Source organism: Bufo bufo, chromosome 4 (assembly GCF_905171765.1).
Source record: "Bufo bufo chromosome 4, aBufBuf1.1, whole genome shotgun sequence".
Classification (NCBI taxonomy): Eukaryota; Metazoa; Chordata; class Amphibia; order Anura; family Bufonidae; genus Bufo; species Bufo bufo.
In genome coordinates, this window is record NC_053392.1 from 221,755,202 (window position 1) to 221,778,190 (window position 22,989).

General features: G+C 45.2%; 1 protein-coding gene across 1 annotated transcript in view; it reads left to right on the top strand.

Moving 5' to 3' along the window:
• The first annotated feature begins 1,857 nt into the window (after positions 1 to 1,857).
• The window catches only part of ACAP2 (ArfGAP with coiled-coil, ankyrin repeat and PH domains 2), a 121,157-nt gene continuing 100,025 nt past the window's right edge, over positions 1,858 to 22,989 (top strand). The window contains exon 1 of the mRNA XM_040428326.1: positions 1,858 to 2,078. Within this exon, the coding sequence (XP_040284260.1) occupies positions 2,026 to 2,078 (53 nt within the window). The 5' untranslated portion in view covers positions 1,858 to 2,025. The remainder of the gene's footprint in view (positions 2,079 to 22,989) is intronic.

Below are 22,989 nucleotides of genomic sequence, written 5' to 3' on the forward strand. Positions count from 1 at the left end.
AGGCGGGAACTACAAAAATACATAATACTTATTGAATTAGTCTGCAAAAATAAATTAAAAGTGTAATTTATATGTTTAAGGTAACACAATGAACATTTAGAAATGCTCAGTGAGGGTAGCATAGTAGAGGTGACAGGTTCCCTTTAAAGGGGTTATCCAAAGTCTAAAACATGCCCCCAAAGCCCGGGCCCCTCATATAGGTCATACTTACCCCGCTTCCCTGGACCTACGTCGCTCCCGATCCCCACACGGCCATCACGGTGTCTCCGACGGGGACGAACTTCCATTGCATCACCCGCAATGCTAGGGAGGCTCGTCCCTGTCTGCTATTGGCTGCTTCCCCGATCGCCGGATGTTTTAATCCGCGCAATGGCGGCTGTGCGGGGATCAGGAGTGACGTGGGTGCTGGGAAGCGAGTGCATATAGTCTATATGAGGGGCCCAAGCTCGGGATAACACCATTTTAAAAGACAGTAAAAATAAATAATGTAAAAATGTTTTAAAAGATATAAACCTCACATCAGCCCCCCCAATAAAATAAAATGCATAAACAATAAAAAAAAAAACTAACCATCATGGAGATTGCTGCATCTACAAACAGCGTAACAGAAAAAAAAACTAAATTGGCTAATTTGACATTCTTTTTGTTTATTCGCCTCCCCAAAAAATTTGAATAAAAATTATCACAGAGTCATACACACTCCAAAATGGTATCAATAAAAAAAGATTGTCCTGCAAAGCACAATATAAAACACAAGTAAAAGTATATAAATGTGGTATCGACATAATCGTACTGACCAGGAGAATGAAGGTAACTGGTCATTTTAACCGCATAGGGAATTCCATAAAAACAAAACTCATATAGTTGTGTTTTTTTCCCAAATCCACCCCATTTGGAATGTTTTTTCCAACTTCCCACTACATTGTATGCCATAATAAATGGTCCCATTAAAAAGTACAACTTGTCCCACATAAAAACAAGCCCTCATATGAACGGAAAAATCTAAGTTATGGCTCCGGGAAAGCGTGGAGCAAAAAACTTAAACGTAAAATTTCCAGGGGCTGGAGAAGGTAGGGTGACCAGACAGTACGGTTTTCTCGCTACCTGTCTTCCATCCGGCACAGGGCCCGGACGGACACAGGGATGTCCTCCTTTTCAGTAGCTGACGCTCAGACATATTAAAACTAGCTTCTCTCACCTCCAGTCACTAGAGCCCGCAGACATGGCTGACTGAGGGCTGCCTCAGCTCACCTTCCCATCTGAAAGTTCTTCCCCCCATCTTGTTTTTTGTGGGGGGAATATTTTTTTTTATAGACGATGGGCGTGGCTTACGGAAGCAGGGCGTGGCTTACCAGTTTTGGGGGCGTGGTCGCCGAGCGCAGGGGCTAACTTACAGCAAAAAATAAAGCCTCTGTGGTGGCGCCCCCTGCTGGGCGCCGCACTAGGCACCAGTCCTCCAGTGACTGAAAATACGGCCTGACTCCATATACCAATTGGCGGGCACTGCGAGGAAACGCAGGATTGGTTACAAAAAAAAAAAGCAAAAATGCCATTCATTTATTTGTGTGAAATGCACAGGCGGCTGTGATAGTTGAGGTGCCATTCAGGGTGTTCGCACCACTTCTCTGACTGTACTTTCTCCTCTCAGCTACAAGGATTTAATCCCCGCTGCACCTCGCCCTAGCCTTTCCCAGGCCTCCTGTCCCTCCCTTCCTCAATCCTCCAGGGTGACTCATCCCACTTCCCTGTTGCACTTAGCAACCAGGCGCGCCCTCTGCTGAACTGTGGGCCGCCTCCTCATTAGCTGGAGCGGCTGTCACTCAAAGTGCAGTGGGCGAGGAGAAGCTGTGACGCCTCTGTACAGGAGAGCAGGGAAGTTGCTGTGAGGATTGCAGGAGCGGGGACATGTGCAGCAGCGCCACATAGCGGCCGCCGTTACCTTCTTCCTGTCCGGCTCTGCACCCAGATCGCGGCCCGTGAGCCTGTTGTTACCTCACGAAGCCCATAGAGCGCCAGGCCGGGGACATGAAGATGACGGTGGATTTCGAGGAGTGCCTGAAGGACTCGCCCAGGTTTAGGTAACTCTCTTCTGTAGTCCTGGGTGGGGGAAAGAACTCTGAAACTGGGGGAAAGTAGTCTGGGAGACATGAGCCTTCTCTCTGTAGGGGATTCGGTGACCTTTGTGATAGGGCAGGCTGCGACTTGTAGTGCCACATGTTGCAGGAGTGTGTGTGGGGCACTCCAGGGGGTCATGCAGTGCTGGCACAGTGGGTACAGTATGAGGAAGTCTTCTGCTGGCTGTGGTACAGTGTGACCAGGCAGACCTGTGGAGGAGGGGGCAGGTGAACCTGCTCCTGGCATCTGCTGTGGTGTACGGTGACATTTGGGGCGATCAGTGTGACAAGGGGCGGGCACTTCACCACCTGTCACTTACTCACTCTGCTCCTGTGGCACAGTATAGGGGGCATAGCTGAGGGCACGCTCACTTCTGCGGAGTGCCTGATCTGGCACAAATACCGGCGGGCACTTTCACACTAGCGATTTTGTTTTCCGGTATTTAGTTCCGTCCCAGGAAAAAAAACGGATCAGTTTTATCCTAATGCATTCTGAATGGGAGAGCATTCCGTTCAGGATGTATCAGTTCTGTCCCTCTTACGTTTTCAGTTCTGTCCCAGAGAAAATATCGCAGTTTTCTGTCCAGCCAAAAATCCCGAACACTTGCCGGAATGCCAGATCCGGCATTAATTTCCATTGAAGCGTATTATTGTCGGATCCGGCATTAAGTGTTCCGGCAAAACGGTTCCGCAGACCTTTAAAAATGAAAATTAATACCAGACCTGTTTTTCCAGATGACACCGGAGAGACGGATCCAGTATTGCAATGCATTTGTCAGACGGATCCGCATCCGGATGCCCACTTACCGGTGGGCGCAGTTCTGAAGCTCCGTTATTCACACATGTGAAATAGTTGCAGAATGTCTGCTTTTTCGAACACTTATTCAAATTGAGTGAGGGGATCTGTCCTACATTGTACAGACTCTGTTGGTCCCTGTAGTGTCCTCGCTCAGTCCTGACCTCTGCAGGGTTGTATCTGTTGGCTCCTAAAAGCTGCTGTACGTATGCTCAAGGCAAAGCTGTCGTCCATTAGGACTGAGGTTCAGTTCTCATTCATGTAGCCCAGGGATCCGCAACCTTCGGCACTCCAGCTGCTGTGAAACTACAACTCCCAGCGTGTAAACATGCTTGGCTGTTCTTCTAACTCCCACAGAGGTGAATGGAGCACTCTGGGAGTTGTAGTTTCAGAACAGCTGGGGGTTGCTGATCCCTGATGTAGCCTATGTGTATGAATTCACGTGGGGCAGAAATGAGTGAAACTGGTTCCAATCACTGATTTTGCAGCAAGTAGGTAGATTTCTACGAGCCCCATTCAGATGAATGTGTCACTGAAACCTACGCAACAAATCTGACGCGTGTGAATTCTCTAGAAATGTGGCACTTGCACAGGGGTTTCCATACCAAATAGCGCGTGTGTTTGTACTGCAAAGAGTGAAATCCGCATTAAAAAATCGCACGGTCGACGTGCTGCTGGTCAATTTCTGCACTGAAGAAAGAAGCACCGTGCACATGCGGTTTGTCTAATCTCACACACTTGTATTGGGGCTCATGCACACAAACATGTGCGGATGTGCCCTTATTGCGGTCCGCAGTATACGGGCACTGGCTGTGTGCGCGCTCCATGTCAGGGCTGCGGACACATTCTCTCTGCTCCGTATCTTGTGGATTCAAATCACACGGAAGCACTACAGAACGCTTTCATTGGATTTTGGTTCGTGCGAATACGTTCTATTTTTATTTTATTTTATTTTTTTGCAGTGTGGGCTGAATCTTGCAGATCACGGACTCGTTCAAGTGAATTGGTCGGCATCTGCAAACTGTGGGCACACGGCTGGTGCTCGTGCATTGCGGCCTGCAATTTGCAGTCCACAGCATGGGCACAGGGTGCAAGGGTTGGTGTGCATGAGCCCTTACGCTGCAGGCTTTCCATGCTTAATCCACAACATGTGCAGGTAGCCTTAGGCCTCTTTCACACGACCGTATGGCTTTTTCAGTGTTTTGCGGGCCGTTTTTCTGTTCCGTTTTTCCGTATGGCATATACAGTAATTACATAGAAAAAATTGGGCTGGGCATAACATTTTCAATAGATGGTTCCGCAAAAAACGGACCGGATGCGGAAGACATATGGATGCATTTCCGTATGTGTTCCGTTTTTTTGCGGACCCATTGACTTGAATGGAGCAACAGAACTTGATTTGCGGGCAATAATAGGACATGTTCTATCTTTCAATGGAACGGAAATATGGAAACGGAATGCATACGGAGTTCCGTAAACGGGAAAAAAAAAACGGTCGTGTGAAAAAGGCCTTAGGGGTATGTTCACATGTGGAAAAGTCCGCTGCGTGTTTTGTCACAGATCCACAACAAGAAAATAAGGTAAAGACTGTACATGTTACATGCAGTTTGCTGCGGATTTGACACTCTACATTGCAAATGGTGAAATCCGCAGGGGAGGGCCAAAGCATAAATTAATAAGCTGCTGACTTCACATCCGCTCCGCAGGTCAATTTATGCTGCAGATTTAAATTTTGTAAAATGCCGCAAGAAACGCACAATGCCGCGTATTTATCACGTGTGAACGGCAAATTTTGCCCCTGAAGTGGACTCCACCGAAATTCTGGCGGCCACCATGTGCTGTCTGCCTTGTTTTCAATAGGAGGCAGAGCTGAAGTTCGCGGCCTGGTGGTTAAAAGACGGGCCGGTGCCAAGAATGGAAGTGTCCCTCGGTGTGGTGTGTGTGGACAGCTACCGCTTGAAGCCACGACGGCTGTCCGCTCCAGCTGATCTCGTTCAATGAAGCCAAGCCGCTGAAGTTTCTGACCGTGTATGTATGCGGCAGTGTCGCCTCCGCTGTTTGAACGAGTCCTTTCAGTAGCCATGAAGTGGATGAGAATTGTAAAAATCCCCCAATAATATCTGCGTGTAACTTGACTGCGGCCATTCTGCAGCATGTCCTGGAGGATGGGGGTTTTGCCGCTGCTGATTTTCTGATGCAGTAAATCCACAGGAGACGTGATGCACGTGTAGTCGTCTGAGGACAGACCTTTAGGGCTTATCACAGTGGCTGAAAATGTGGCCTACATTGGAGGCAAAATGGCAGAGCTTTCTTAGGCCTCATTCACACAAGTGATACAGATTGTGTCAGGATCTGTAAAGGGAAAAACGGAACTTGTGTGCAAAACCATCAATCAGTTTTTCACTTGCATGGTTGATTACGTGAGTGAAAAACGCATCAGTGAAAAAGAGATTGCATCCGGATGCCTTCTGTTTTTCACACAAGCCCCATTCACTTCTATGGAGCCAGAGCTGTGGGAAAAACGCACAATATAGAACACTGTGATTCGGATGCGGACCAGAACACCTGTCGTGTGCATGAGGCCTAAGGGTTACATAGCATTATAAATCAATATATTGTTATGTGACCCCGGCAGTGCTGGGAGGTCAGGTCGGGAGCTGCGCTGCGGACTTGCAGCGTGACACACACTCCTCTGCAAGGGGCCTTAGAGCCGCTATCACTTTATTTTAAGGATAGGAGGTGGTCGCAGCCGTCCGATCCTGGACATTGATTGTATCCGCTGGTGAGATGCTGTCTGTGTGTACTGATCACCGCATCTGAGGGAACTTTGCATACTGGAAATCTACACCTAAAAATGAGGTCTTATTGGGTCTTACTGATAAAGTAATATGACAGTACAATTCAGCATGAGACTGAACATATCACTAGGATATTGCTTAGTGATTGATGGGAGACGGTCCTTCAGTAGTTCTCCAGTAGACAGTTCTCCTGGCCTCCTGCTGTCCAGGGCGCTGCAGTCCTGTTCATGTGAATGGGGTCATATATCAGTAGCTGCATGAAGGATGGTGGAATCACTTCTGTACTGGAGAAAGGTTGAAGGGACTTTGGTCCTTTTATTCTTGGGTCCAGCAAAGGTCACATAGGTTGGACACCTACCAGTCATAATGTTATGGCATATTTTAGGAATACCTTGTCCTATACAGCAAAGCTGAATTGTCCCTTGATGCACCTCTTGTTCTCTGTTATTTGTGCCTATTATATAGCCTCGGCTCTGATGCATTATTTTTTTACTTTTACTTCTTTGTGTTGTGAGAAGGAAAAGTGGAAACTCTTCAAAGATGCTTATCTGTAGAAGGAAGGAAATAAAGCTGTGTATGTATTTCATAGGTGGTCCTCCCCAGACTTGCGTCATGGGGTGACCGTGTGTACATATAAGTCTGTGTGTTTGTAGATATATAGATATTTTATGTGTTATATATAATCTTGATGCCCTTGAACTGTGTTTTTCCTTTTGTATTTATGTATTTCCTTGCATTATGTCTTAGACACTTTGGAGATTTATCAAGACTGGCATTTGTAGCGCCAGTCTTGATCTCGAGCGTGGTGGTGGTGTGAAATGTACTAAAATTATTAAAGGTGTTGTCTGATTTCAGAGCTGAACCTGGACATAACCTCCTCTTCGCTCATTTAGCATGTCTGAGCAAGGAATGCTCTGATGCTCCACTCAGACGTGCTAAATGAGTGAAGAAGAGGTTAGGTCCAGGTTCAGCTCTGAACCCAGACAACCCCTTTAGGAGGTCCATACCTCTTAATAATATGGCCACAACTTGGCTGGTCCTTGCATCAGAATCCGAAAGCTACACCGGCTAGGAGGTTGCATAGATTTCTCCATTTTTGTAGGCCGTTTTATTCGGCCTCTGACTTTGCTGATTGCATCATGTCTGATAGTCGTTCACTGGAAGGGAAGTGGAGACCAGACTGTAAGAAAATGTGACAAAATCTTTTTAGGAAAATCCTTGTTAGGTCTTCTTCACATGTCTGTGTCCATGATGACATCAGTGAGAAGACAGAGGATCAGTGTTTCATCTGTGAAGGGCCCGTGTTTGGTCTTTATGCCCTTGTGTCCTCCATATTCCATATGCGCTACTAGACTGAAAAGAGACTTCCAGAGCATCTCCTACCAATGGTCAGTGAAAGCCACCGACAGGACATGTGTTACAGACCCATAGACTTCAATGAGCGCGTTTAGTTCACATCGCAGACCAAACTAGTGCATGTTTCTGTTGCTTTTCCACTGACCCCTAGTGAGAGGAAAACCGTTGATGTGTGAATGAGGCCTCAGTGTTTGCTCAGTGATTTCCTTCAGTGATTGTCACCCAAAACCAGGTTTATAGCCTCTAGAGAGATGAGGTATAATGGGAAGGTTTTGGCTCACAGTCACTGAATGAAATCACTGAATCAGGCCAAGGACTGCATGCACATGGCTGTGTCCGTATTTTGCTCTGCAAACATCAGATCCACAAAATATGGACACATTCCCTGTGCTTTCTGCATTTTTCTCACTCCCGCTACTAAAAAAGGACTATTCTTGTCTGCAATATGGACCAGATAAGGACAGGTCCTGTAATCTGTGGAACGGCCACAAGCAAATGCAATAAATACAGATGTGTGGCTCCATAAGGATTAAAAAATATGGTCCTGTGCATGAGGCTTTAACACATTAAAATCAATGGAGAACACAGACCGTACACGTCCATGATGCTCTAATGTGTGAATAAGGCCATGTTCACATTTCCTTGTCCATCTGTGAAGAATCAATGTTTGGTCCGATTTTTGTCCTCCATCTGCATTCCACGGGCACTGCTGAGCTGAAAATTAATTTCCATAGCATCTCCTACCAGTGGCCTATGAAAAATGGACCAAACATGGCCGTAACATGGATGCCATCCGTGTTGTCAGTGGTTTTTCACAGACCCATAAGACTTTATAGAACATGTTTGGTCCACATCCCAGGCCAAAGTAGTGCAAGTATTGTCAGTGGAAAACTACTGATGTGTGAACAAACATTTTAAAATCAATGGGTATGTGTACTGTGTTAGGACAGAACACGTCAGTGAAATCCGTAAATGTGAATAAGGCCTAAGCCCTTAGGGCTCGTTCACATGACTGTGCCGTTTTTTTGCGGTCCGCAAATTGCGGATCTGCAAAAAACGGATGACGCCCATGTGCCTTCCGCAATTTGCGGAACGGAACAGGAGGCCCATTATAGAAATGCCTTTTCTTGTAAGCAAAACGGACAAGAATAGGACAGGACTCCTAATTTTTGCGGGCGCACGGAACGGAGCAACGGATGCGGACAGCACACATCTTTTGCGGACCCATTGAAATGAATAGTGCCGTATACGGAATGCAGAAAACGGCCCGTATACGGAACGCAAAATACATTTGTGTGAACAAGCCCTTACTCTGTGAAATGCAGATCTGAGGCTTGCTTGTATGTTTGGGCTGCTTGTGCAAAGGGAAGAATCTGAAGCACAGGCCAGAAGATCTTGTGACACGTTCTTGTGGCTGGCTGATCTAGTCAGAGCATCATGCTTGCCGTCTCATATGGAAGTAAAACTACTGCAAAATACATACAGATCTGTGCATGAGGCCTAAGTGATCTATTGCTTCATTCTGGAGAAAAAGCACTTTTAATCTATATGCACATGCCAGCCCCTCCCTCTCTTTCTTGACATAGGGCCAGGCAAGATGACTGTGTGGCAACCTGGCCTTGTCATTTTGGAAAGAGAGGAAGGGGCTGGGTGCACAGAGTGCCTTGGCCCCACCCTGACTGCACTTAATGGCTCGTTTGCATATGGATTAAAAGTACTCTTTCTCCAGAATGAAGCAAGAGATCACTAAGACTGCCTTCACATCAGTGTCTGAAATCTAGCAGGCTTTTCTGGTAGGGGAACTTGCCGGAGTTGACCATAACTTGCGTAGCCGGATAATGTCAGGAACTGCCGGCATTTTCTGCTCTTCTGACAGCCGGCGTTTGCGCCAGAACAGTCCACTGAAACAGGCTGCACGATCTAACGCTGGCTCAAATGAAAGCTATCCTTACATTCAGCGGAGCTAGCCCTACCAGGCTCTGTGCCTGGTTTAAGGCTCCATTCACACGTCCGCAAATGGGTCCGCATCCGTTCCGCAATTTTGCGGAACTGGTACGGACCCATTCATTTTCTACGGGGACGGAATGGATGCGGACAGCGCATAGTGTGCTGTCAGCATCCGCATTTGCGGAGCGCGGTGCCCCGATCTTCAGGTCCGCAGCTCCGCAAAAGATAGAACATGTCCTATTCTTGTCCGCAGCTTGCGGACAAGAATAGGCATTTCTATAGGGGTGTCGGGCGGGTGTGTTGCGAATCCGCAATTTGCGGGTCCGCAACACACCACGGACGTGTGAATGGAGCCTTACAGTGAATTGCCTGGTGACAGACTTCCTTTAGCTCCCTTTTTTATGCAGCATTTTTAAGGAAACAAAATTGAAGTAATTACTACTTTTTTTTTTACACTTTACAATTTAGAGATTAGTCACTGGCTTTGAGGGAAACTAGGAGAGGCCTGCGTTTGTTAGGGCATCTCGGTTTAAGACTCCTTTTATTTCCGGCTGTAACTTGTCGTTGAGGCATGTGAATGGTTAAATGATTCCCTGGTGTGAACATTTGACCTCAGTGTAGTTTAGGGAAACTTTGACCTTCCCTGGAATATTTACCAGTCCCTAGAACCAGATCCAAAAATATTTACATGTCAGTTGTGAGGAGATACGGTAATCACGCCATATTTTTTTATTTTTTATTTTTTTCCCATTTCCAAAAAGTTGGGAAAAGAATCCTTGTCTACAACATAATTGTCCTAAGTGTGTGAACATGACCTGACGGATAACTTGTAAAACCTTCTTCACCATATAGCCTGATGTGGTGGCACGTTTGTCTGCGACATCTGTAACCAATGGCCATAAAAGCATGGTCACCCCCCCACCCCATAAATGTTGTGTATTAAAATGATGTTTTACTTGGCAGAATACAATGGAAAAAGTACTAAACGAGAAAATGAAAAAATCGTCATATATAAAGCATTCTCTGAACATCTGTATCCAGTTTAGTTTTTTTCCTCCATGCAGTTCATGGACCTGAGAAGTAAAGTGGTGGCCCAGCATCTGCCTATGAGTCATTCCTGCAGAAATGCTGCTGAAAAATACTGCCGAGTAGCGAATCAAGAAAAGTTACATTTCAGAGCAGGTTGTGCTTACCGCATCGTTTCCTTTACGTCTGGTCCGATATCAGTTGCTATACATGGCTGTAGACTCCTGTTGAAGCCTTTTAAAAGGGTTATCCGAGTTATTTATATTTCTTACAATGTGCCTTATTACATACCACATAATACTTTTGTAATGTAGTGTTTTCAGTGAGATCATCAGGCTTCTTCAGCGCTGCTGCGGGTCACGTGACCCCCGACGTCATCCACCAGGCTCCTGTGGTGACGTTTCGTGTACAGACTTATCCCTGCCTGAGGGAGTGGGTCTGCTCTGTACGAGACGTCAGAGCCTGTCTGCCCGCACCCCCCCTCTCTGGATCTTGCTGCCGGCCAGGCTCCTGTGAAGGATTGTGCATGCACGATCCCTACCAGTGCCGGTGTTCTGTCAGATTCCCTTACCCCACGTGACTTCCGGGGGTGCGCGCTTCCGCGCAAGCGCAGTACCACGGCACAGCGCCTCCGCGCAAGCGCAGTTCCAGGGCATGGGTAAGGTAAAATTACAGTGAGCATTCATTGACTCATGGACGCGCGCACACACCACGCGTGCGCTCTCAGGGGTAAGGAGATCTGACGGTCTTTTGTCTTGGAAGTCACGTGGGGTAAGGGAATCTGACGAGGTAAGGTTTTCTGACAGAACACCGGCAGTCATGTCAAAATAACAGCGGTCCTGTCAGATACTGCTTGGATGGTCGGACCCAAAAGCCACCCCGTCCAGACACCCAAAAGTAAAGAAGATGGCCGCCAGGTTCTTACTCCAGTATGCTTGCGCTTTCACCTCCCCGCTCGGCGCCACCCCTACCTCAGTGTATGCCTGCAATGGAGCACGAATAGAGCTATTTCTGAGGGAACCTCATGCCCTAAGGGCGTCTGTTCAGGCTGTAACTCTTTACATGTGTCAGATTATTCACACCCACAAAGATTCATGAGGGAGAGCTTAGTCATTGTTGTTACACGCCCCACAGCGTTGCTGCAGCATGTAAACAAAGCATGAATAACAGAACTATGCAAAGGTGTAAGGCTACTTTCACACTAGCGTTCTGCTGTCCGCTCGTGAGCTCCGTTTGAAGGGGCTCACAAGCGGAGCAGAACGCTTCCGTCCAGCCCTGATGCAGTCTGAATGGATGCGGATCCGCTCAGACTGCATCAGTCTGGCGGCGTTCAGCCTCCGCTCCGCTCGCCTCCGCACGGCCAGGCGGACAGCTGAACGCTGCTTGCGGCGTTCGGGTGTCCGCCTGGCCGTGCGGAGGCGTGCGGATCCGTCCAGACTTACAATGTAAGTCAATGGGAACGGATCCGCTTGAAGATGACACCATATGGCTCAATCTTCAAGCGGATCCGTCCCCCATTGACTTTACATTGAAAGTCTGAACGGATCCGCTCAGGCTACTTTCGCACTTAGAAATTTTTCTAAGTTATTAATGCAGACGGATCCGTACTGAACGGAGCCTCCGTCTGCATTAATATGATCGGATCCGTTCAGAACGGATCCGATCAAGCGCAAGTGTGAAAGTAGCCTAAGTATGTTTTTTTTTTTTTTCTCTCTCAAGAAATCGAGCTTAAAGGGCTTCTGTCACCCCCCGTAAAGTAATTTTTCATTTTCTGGCTACTTAAAATCCAAAATCCTTATACTGCGATATATCAATATATACTGCTCTTACTCTTTTTCGTTCAGTAGTTTCTTAAAAAAACTGACTTTTATAATATGTAAATTACCCCTCTATCAGCAAGTAGGGCGGCTACTTGCTGGTAGCAGCCGCATCCTCCTTTTAAAAAGACGCCCCCTCCTCATGTTGATTGACAGGGCCAGCGAGTGCTCTCGTCCTCTGGCTGGCCCTGTCTGCGTTTTTAAATCTTGCGCCTTCGCCGTACCGGTCTTCAGTCGGCGCAGGCGCACTGATAGGAGGACGCTCGCTCGGCCGCTCCTTCCTCAGTGCGCCTGCGCCAACTGAAGGCACGAGATTTAGAACGCAGACAGGGCCAGCCAGAGGACGAGAGCACTCGCTGGCCCTGTCAATCAACATGAGGAGGGGGCGTCTTTTTTTAAAAGGCGGATGCGGCTGCTACCAGCAAGTAGCCGCCCTACTTGCTGGTAGAGGGGTAATTTACATATTATAAAAGTCTGTTTTTTTTAAGAAACTACTGAACGAAAAAGAGTAAGAGCAGTATAAGGATTTTAAGTAGCCAAAAAATGAAAAATTACTTTGGGGGGGGGGGGGGGCGAATGACAGAAGCCCTTTAACTAATGTATACAGTTGCAAGAAAAAGTATGTGAACCCTTTGGAATGATATGGATTTCTGCACAAATTGGTCATAAAATGTGATCTGATCTTCATCTAAGTCACAACAATAGACAATCACAGTCTGCTTAAACTAATAACACACAAAGAATTAAATGTTACCATGTTTTTATTGAACACACCATGTAAACATTCACAGTGCAGGTGGAAAAAGTATGTGAACCCCTAGACTAATGACATCTCCAAGAGCTAATTGGAGTGGGGTTTCAGCCAACTGGAGTCTAATCAATGAGATGAGATTGGAGGTGTTGGTTACAGCTGCCCTGCCCTATAAAAAACACACACCAGTTCTGGGTTTGCTTTTCACAAGAAGCATTGCCTGATGTGAATGATGCCTTACACAAAAGAGCTCTCCGAAGACCTACGATTAAGAATTGTTGACTTGCATAAAGCTGGAAAAGGTTATAAAAGTATCTCCAAAAGCCTTGCTGTTAATCAGTCCACGGTATAAATGGAGAAAGTTCAGCACTGCTGCTACTCTCCCTAGGAGTGGCCGTCCTGTAAAGATGACTGCAAGAGCACAACGCAGACTGCTCAATGAGGTGAAGAAGAATCCTAGAGTGTCAGCTAAAGACTTACAAAAGTCTCTGGCATATGCTGACATCCCTGTTAGTGAATCTACGATACTTAAAACACTAAACAAGAATGGATTTCATGGGAGGATACCACAGAGGAAGCCACTGATGTCCAAAAAAAACATTGCTGCATGTTTACAGTTTGCACAAGAGCACCTGGATGTTCCACAGCAGTACTGGCAAAATATTCTGTGGACAGAAGTTGAGTTGTTTGGAAGAAATACACAACACTATGTGTGGAGAAAAGAGGCACAGCACACCAACATCAAAACCTCATCCCAACTGTGAAGTATGGTGGTGGGGGCATCATAGTTTGGGGCTGCTTTGCTGCGTCAGGGCCTTGGACGGATTGCTATCATCGAAGGAAAAATGAATTCCCAAGTTTATCAAGACATTTTGCAGGAGAACTTAAGGCCATCTGTCCACCAGCTGAAGCTCAACAGAAGATGGGTGTTGAAACAGGACAACGACCCAAAGCATCAAAGTAAATCAACAACAGAATGGCTTAAACAGAAGACAATACGCCTTCTGGAGTGGCCCAGTCAGAGTCCTGACCTCAACCCGATTGAGATGCTGTGCCATGACCTCAAGAAAGCGATTCACACCAGACATCCCAAGAATATTGCTGAACTGAAACAGTTCTGTAAAGAGGAATGGTCAAGAATTACTCCTGACCACTGTGCACGTCTGACCTGCAACTACTGGAAACGTTTGGTTGAAGTTATTGCTGTTATTGAAGGTTCAGCCAGTTATTAAATCCAAGGGTTCATATACTTTTTCCACCTGCACTGTGAATGTTTACATGGGGTGTTCAATAAAAACATGGTAACATTTAATTATTTGTGTGTTAATAGTTTAACCACTTCCCGCCACGCTAACGCCGAAAGGCGTCATTTCTGCGGCGCTCCCAGGTCACACTAACGCCAATAGGCGTCATCTCGCGTGAGCCGAGATTTCCTGTGAACGCGCGCACACAGGCGCGCGCGCTCACAGGAACGGAAGGTAAGAGAGTTGATCTCCAGCCTGCCAGCGGCGATCGTTCGCTGGCAGGCTGGAGATGTGTTTTTTTTAACCCCTAACAGGTATATTAGACGCTGTTTTGATAACAGCGTCTAATATACCTGCTACCTGATCCTCTGGTGGTCCCCTTTGTTTGGATCGACCACCAGAGGACACAGGTAGCTCAGTAAAGTAGCACCAAGCACCACTACACTACACTACACCCCCCCCCCCCGTCACTTATTAACCCCTTATTAGCCCCTGATCACCCCATATAGACTCCCTGATTACCCCCCTGTCATTGATTACCCCCCTGTAAAGCTCCATTCAGACGTCCGCATGATTTTTACGGATCCACTGATAGATGGATCGGATCCGCAAAACGCATCCGGACGTCTGAATGAAGCCTTACAGGGGCGTGATCAATGACTGTGGTGATCACCCCATATAGACTCCCTGATCACCCCCCTGTCATTGATTACACCCCTGTCATTGATCACCCCCCTGTAAAGCTCCATTCAGACGTCCGCATGATTTTTACGGATGCACTGATAGATGGATCCGATCCGCAAAACGCATCCGGACGTCTGAATGAAGCCTTACAGGGGCATGATCAATGACTGTGGTGATCACCCCATATAGACTCCCTGATCACCCCCCTGTAAAGCTCCATTCAGATGTCCGCATGATTTTTACGGATGCACTGATAGATGGATCCGATCCGCAAAACGCATCCGGACGTCTGAATGAAGCCTTACAGGGGCATGATCAATGACTGTGGTGATCACCCCATATAGACTCCCTGATCACCCCCCTGTAAAGCTCCATTCAGATGTCCGTATGATTTTTACGGATGCACTGATAGATGGATCGGATCCGCAAAACGCATCCGGACGTCTGAATGAAGCCTTACAGGGGCATGATCAATGACTGTGGTGATCACACCATATAGACTCCCTGATCACCCCCCTGTCATTGATTACCCCCCTGTAAAGCTCCATTCAGATGTCCTCATGATTTTTACGGATGCACTGATAGATGGATCGGATCCGCAAAACGCATCCGGACGTCTGAATGAAGCCTTACAGGGGCGTGATCAATGACTGTGGTGATCACCCCATATAGACTCCCTGATCACCCCCCTGTCATTGATTACCCCCCTGTCATTGATTACCCCCCTGTAAAGCTCCATTCAGACGTCCGCATGATTTTTACGGATCCACTGATAGATGGATCGGATCCGCAAAACGCATCCGGACGTCTGAATGAAGCCTTACAGGGGCATGATCAATGACTGTGGTGATCACACCATATAGACTCCCTGATCACCCCCCTGTCATTGATTACCCCCCTGTAAAGCTCCATTCAGATGTCCGCATGATTTTTACGGATGCACTGATAGATGGATCGGATCCGCAAAACGCATCCGGACGTCTGAATGAAGCCTTACAGGGGCATGATCAATGACTGTGGTGATCACCCCATATAGACTCCCTGATCACCCCCCTGTCATTGATCACCCCCCCTGTCATTGATCACCCCCCTGTCATTGATCACCCCCCTGTCATTGATCACCCCCCTGTAAGGCTCCATTCAGACATTTTTTTGGCCCAAGTTAGCGGAATTATTATTATTTTTTTCTTACAAAGTCTCATATTCCACTAACTTGTGTCAAAAAATAAAATCTCACATGAACTCACCATACCCCTCACGGAATCCAAATGCGTAAAATTTTTTAGACATTTATATTCCAGACTTCTTCTCACGCTTTAGGGCCCCTAGAATGCCAGGGCAGTATAAATACCCCACATGTGACCCCATTTCGGAAAGAAGACACCCCCAGGTATTCCGTGAGGGGCATATTGAGTCCATGAAAGATTGAAATTTTTGTCCCAAGTTAGCGGAACGGGAGACTTTGTGAGAAAAAAATTAAAAATATCAATTTCCGCTAACTTGTGCCAAAAAAAAAAAATTTCTATGAACTCGCCATGCCCCTCATTGAATACCTTGGGGTGTCTTCTTTCCAAAATGGGGTCACATGTGGGGTATTTATACTGCCCTGGCATTCTAGGGGCCCCAAAGCGTGAGAAGAAGTCTGGTATCCAAATGTCTAAAAATGCCCTCCTAAAAGGAATTTGGGCACCTTTGCGCATCTAGGCTGCAAAAAAGTGTCACACATCTGGTATCGCCGTACTCAGGAGAAGTTGGGGAATGTGTTTTGGGGTGTCATTTTACATATACCCATGCTGGGTGAGAGAAATATCTTGGTCAAATGCCAACTTTGTATAAAAAAATGGGAAAAGTTGTCTTTTGCCAAGATATTTCTCTCACCCAGCATGGGTATATGTAAAATGACACCCCAAAACACATTCCCCAACTTCTCCTGAATACGGCGATACCACATGTGTGACACTTTTTTGCAGCCTAGGTGGGCAAAGGGGCCCACATTCCAAAGAGCACCTTTAGGATTTCACAGGTCATTTACCTACTTACCACACATTAGGGCCCCTGGAAAATGCCAGGGCAGTATAACTACCCAACAAGTGACCCCATTTTGGAAAGAAGACACCCCAAGGTATTCCGTGAGGGGCATGGCGAGTTCCTAGAATTTTTTATTTTTTGTCACAAGTTAGTGGAAATTTTTTTTTTTTTTTTTTTTTTTTCATACAAAGTCTCATATTCCACTAACTTGTGACAAAAAATAAAAACTTCCATGAACTCACTATGCCAATCAGCGAATACCTTGGGGTCTCTTCTTTCCAAAATGGGGTCACTTGTGGGGTAGTTATACTGCCCTGGCATTCTAGGGGCCCAAATGTGTGGTAAGGAGTTTGAAATCAAATTCTGTAAAAAATGACCTGTGAAATCCGAAAGGTGCTCTTTGGAATATGGGCCCCTTTGCCCACCTAGGCTGCAAAAACGTGTCACACATCTGGTATCCCCGTACTCAGGAGAAGTTGGGGAATGTGTTTTGGGGTGTCATTTTACATATACCCATGCTGGGTGAGAGAAATATCTTGGCAAAAGACAACTTTTCCCATTTTTTTTATACAAAGTTGGCATTTGACCAAGAAATTTATGAAAAAAAAAAAAAATCATCATTTTCCACTAACTTGTGACAAAAAATAAAAAATTCTAGGAACTTGCCATGCCCCTCACGGAATACCTTGGTGTGTCTTCTTTCCAAAATGGGGTCACTTGTGGGGTAGTTATACTGCCCTGGCATTCTAGGGGCCCGAATGTGTGGTAAGGAGTTTGAAATCAAATTCTGTAACAAATGACCTGTGAAATCCGAAAGGTGCTCTTTGGAATATGGGCCCCTTTGCCCACCTAGGCTGCAAAAAAGTGTCACACATCTGGTATTGCCGTACTCAGGAGAAGGTGGGGAATGTGTTTTGGGGTGTCATTTTACATATACCCATGCTGGGTGAGAGAAATATCTTGGCAAAAGACAACTTTTCCCATTTTTTTATACAAAGTTGGCATTTGACCAAGATATTTATCCCACCCAGCATGTGTATATGTAAAAAGACACCCCAAAACACATTCCTCAACTTCTCTTGAATACAGAGATACCAGATGTGTGACACTTTTTTGCAGCCTAGGTGGGCAAAGGGGCCCATATTCCAAAGAGCACCTTTCGGATTTCACAGGTCATTTTTTACAGAATTTGATTTCAAACTCCTTACCACACATTTGGGCCCCTAGAATGCCAGGGCAGTATAACTACCCCACAAGTGACCCCATTTTGGAAAGAAGAGACCCCAAGGTATTTCGTGATGGGCATAGTGAGTTCATAGAAGTTTTTATTTTTTGTCACAAGTTAGTGGAATATGAGACTTTGTATGAAAAAAAAAAAAAATCATCATTTTCCACTAACTTGTGACAAAAAATAAAAAATTCTAGGAACTTGCCATGCCCCTCACGGAATACCTTGGTGTGTCTTCTTTCCAAAATGGGGTCACTTGTGGGGTAGTTATACTGCCCTGGCATTCTAGGGGCCCGAATGTGTGGTAAGGAGTTTGAAATCAAATTCTGTAACAAATGACCTGTGAAATCCGAAAGGTGCTCTTTGTAAGAAAAAAAAAAAAAAAAAAAAAAAAAATCATCATTTTCCGCTAACTTGTGACAAAAAAAAAAAAGTTCTATGAACTCACTATGCCCATCAGCGAATACCTTAGGGTGTGTACTTTCCGAAATGGGGTCATTTGTGGGGTGTTTGTACTGTCTGGCCATTGTAGAACCTCAGGAAACATGACAGGTGCTCAGAAAGTCAGAGCTGCTTCAAAAAGCGGAAATTCACATTTTTGTACCATAGTTTGTAAACGCTATAACTTTTACCCAAACCATTTTTTTTTTACCCAAACATTTTTTTTTTATCAAAGACATGTAGAACTATAAATTTAGAGCAAAATTTCTATATGGATCTCGTTTTTTTTGCAAAATTTTACAACTGAAAGTGAAAAATGTCATTTTTTTGCAAAAAAATCGTTAAATTTCGATTAATAACAAAAAGAGTAAAAATGTCAGCAGCAATGAAATACCACCAAATGAAAGCTCTATTAGTGAGAAGAAAAGGAGGTAAAATTCATTTGGGTGGTAAGTTGCATGACCGAGCAATAAACGGTGAAAGTAGTGTAGTGCCGATTTGTAAAAAAGGGCCTGGTCTTTAGGGGGGTATAAACCTGTGGTCCTTAAGTGGTTAAGCAGACTGTGATTGTCTATTGTTGTGACTTAGATGAAGATCAGATCACATTTTATGACCAATTTGTGCAGAAATCCATATTATTCCAAAGGGTTCACATACTTTTTCTTGTAACTGTATGTATGTCCTGATGAGTTTTATAAGTTGTTGTTTTTTTTTCCCCATAACTCGGATAACCCCTTCAAGTAGTCTCATAATTTACTGTCGGCTATAGCAGTATACATATACAGAGAAGGCTGTCAGTCACTGAGTAGGACACCCACCGGACAGAATAGGGCCGCCCACTGGACTCCTAAGCATAGAAAAAAAGAGATTTAAAGGGCTTCTGTCACCCCACTAAACAGTTTTTTTTTTTTTTTTTTTTTTTTTTTGTGTACTTACCGTATAATCCCTATACTGCGATTTATCCATACATAATGTGATTAATCATTTTGGTTCAGTAGATTCTGCTAAAAACGTACTTTTATAATATGTAAGTTACCTGTCCTACCAGCAAGTAGGGCGGCTACTTGCTGGTAGCAGCCGCATCCTCCTATCATAATGATGCCCCCCTCCGCATGTTGATTGACAGGGCCAGCGAACGGGATCTTTCTCTGCTGGCCCTGTTTGCATTTAAAATCTGGCGCCTGCGCCGTAACGGTATTCAATCGGCGCAGGCGCACTGAGGATGCGGCTGCTACCAGCAAGTAGCCGCTCTACTTGCTGGTAGACAGGTAATTTACTTATTATAAAAGTACGTTTTTAGCAGAATCTACTGAACCAAAATGATTAATCACATTATGTATGGATAAATCGAAGTATAGGGATTATAAGTACACAAAAAAAAAAAAAACAGTTTAGTGGGGTGACAGAAGCCCTTTAAATCAGAGATGCCCAACCTGCGGCCATTCAGCTGTGGCAAAACTACAATTCCCAGCATGCCTGGACATCCTACAACTATTAGGGCATGCTGGGAGTTGTAGTTTTGCAACCCCTGGAGGGCCACAGGTTGAGCATGCCTGATTTAAATGAAGAAATAACCAGTTATACTGAATCGTTTCCAGTAAAACTGTACATCAGTCTGCTCAGCTCCTCCTGCTCTATGGCACAATGCAGATTGCACAGCATTTTCATGGTGACAGGTGCCATTTTAATTGGAAATCCCAAATGCGGACAATAGGACATGTTCTATATATTTTTTTGCGGAAATACGGACATACGGAAATAGAATGCACACGGAGTAACTTCTTTATTTATTTTTTTGCGGACCCATTGAAGTGAATGATTTCGCATACGGTCCGCAAAAAAATGGTACGGTCACAGAAAGAAAATACGTTTGTGTGCATGAGCCCTATCTCTGTGTTCAGGAAAAATCACAGCATGTTCTATATTGTTTTTTCTCACAGCTCTTGATCCATAGAAGTGAATGGATCTTGCATGAAAAACGGAAGGCATCCGGATGCAATGCGTTTTCACTGATGGTTGATAGGAGATGTAGAGATGTTGTTTTTCGTTTTTTCTTCATGTTCGGGAAAATTGCTTAAAAAACTGGTTGAACGTGCGTGTAAAACCATCAGTTTTTTCTGAACAGATCCTGACCCAGTCCGTACGGCTTGTGTGAAAGGCCTTAAAGAAGGTTTTCTCCCAATATTTTAAATAGGGTGGTGTCACACGCAGCTTTTTTTTGTGACCGTTTTTTGTAGCCAAAGCAAGAAGTGAGTTGGGACAGAATTAGAAATATAAAGGAAGGACTTCTACGTCTTCTTCCTGCTGGATCCACTTCTGGCTATGGTTCAAAAAATTCCCACAATGAGCTGTGTGTGACACCACCCTACATTAGTAAATTAGAAATTAGCCTTTAATATTCCTTACACACATGAATCTTCCTCTGGTGTTGTTTTTTATTTTTTTATTTATTTTTTTACCATAAAAAAAAAAGCCAGAAAATGCTAATGAATTTTTTTTTAAGCTGCTTTTTTTTTGTGGGAATTTTTTTTTTTTTTTCTCTCTAAAAGGCTGTGTGAGATGCAATTGCCAAACAAAAACACTTGAGTGGCCTGCGTTTCAGATTTCCATAGACCTTCAGCTAAAATCTGGAGCAGGTGCTAGAAATGCCACTAAAAATGCAAAAGTGCAGAAAAAACAGCACAAAAACCCTATGGATGAAAGTAACCACTATGGAGCACTTCCGTATCCCTCCGCACCGCAAAAAAATTTTTTTAATGGTGCGGACAGATCGCGGACCCGTTCAAGTTGATCAGCGCTGGCCGCACCGTGCATTGATGCAAGAGCCCATACAAAGATATTGCCATTTTTTGGTTTTGTTCTTTTGGCCATTTTTCATGTGTGAAGTTGGTGATGAACTGCTATTCTTGTTCAATCAATAGAAGGTTCGTATAGGTTTGTGGGATCCATATGGTTAAACTGAGCGATCGCCATGATGCATGAGAATGTGTAACCTAATCTAGACACAAGCTGTGGCCAACAGAGAAAGCAGGATGGGGTTTTGCTATTTCCACACCCGCTGAGTGTGCGGATTCAGTATCTGGTAGATTTCCTGTCCTTATATTCAGAGTTTCTGCATGATTAGAACAATGGCCCCCAATCTTCTTTCGCCTCCTGATTATGTAGACGTTGTTAACATTGTATAAGCTCTTTACCAACTTGATGTTGATTCAATTGACGGTTGTCTTTGTATGTGATGTGTATTTGTAGACAATTAATAGTTAATTATAGGCTCACTGTTTATAATCTGATGTATGCCGTCGTCTATACATTGTCCTTCTATCTAAGGCTACTTTCACACTCGCGTTTGGTGCGGCTCCGTTCAGATAATACAACCGCATGCATCCGTTCAGAACGGATCCGTTTGTAATATCTGTAACATAGCCAAGATGGATCCGTCTTAAACACCATTGAAAGTCAATGGAGGACGGATCAGTTTTCTATTGTGCCAGATTGTGTCATTGAAAACGGATCCGTCCCCATTGACTTACATTGTGTGCCAGGACGGATCCGTTTGGCTCAGTTTCGTCAGACGGACGCTGCAAGCAGCGTTTTGGTGTCCGCTTCCAAAGCGGAATGGAGACGGAACGGAGGCAAACTGATGCATTCTGAGCGGATCCTTATCCATTCAGAATGCAAACTGATCCGTTTTGGACCACTTGTGAGAGCCCTGAACGGATCTCGCAAAAGGAAAACCAAAACGCCAGTGTGAAAGTAGCCTAATGTGGAGGAACAGTTTATTACTTAGCACAGCTTTTTTACAGCGGCATATGGGAATAGAACATACATTTTATTACTTTAGCATCTTCTAGGGAAAGGGTCCACTTAGAATATGCTCCCACACCGGAAGCAGATCGGCCTACACCACTGCTTTCAGTACACTGATGACTTGACCACTAAATATGGCAATCAACTGCCTTTTGTGTCACCCCCATTTCCTTATAGATTGTAAGCTCTTGCGATCGGGGCCCTCACTCCTAGTGTTGTTGTGGTGTCTTTTGTACATGAACCCTATGAATTGTAAAGCTCTGCGGTATATGGTGGCGCTATAGAAATAAAGATTATTATTACATGCGGCAAATTAATTGCATACATTTCTGCCCCTGAGAAATGACTTTGATTCTGGAGGGAGTGTGTACGTTTCTGCAGGCCCCAATCAGATGAATGGATGGAGCAGTCTCAGAACTTTCTGCAGCAGTTACATTACAGGAATAATAAGTGCCTGCAGCCTGCCTCTCTAAACACAAGATTCATACTTACTGCTCCACGCTGTGTCCGGTGTCTACATGGTCACATGTTCCACTGCAGCCAATGACTGGCTTCAGTGGTGACTCTCTGCTTGTGGCAACACTCCACTGGCTTCAGTGGAGCATATGACCACGAGACAAACCCCTGCTGATCTGATATTGATGAACTATCCCAACAATCCCCTCCACAGTATGAGAACAAGTGATGGCCGCTGCTATCACTCATGCCCATACAAAATCATTGTTCCTGGGCAGCAGAGTGCTGTTTAGACCGCCTGTTCATCGGGGGATCTGCACCACTTTTATACAGGCAGTGTTCGTTGGAACCGCCTGAACATCGCAAGATGTAAGTCTAGAACCTCTTTAAAGGGGCTGTCTTGTCAGAAACTACTTACAGAACAGATTTTGCTTGCGGAAGCTGCTGCCAGACAGGTATTTTACATGAATAGCCGACATGTAATACGAGGATGACT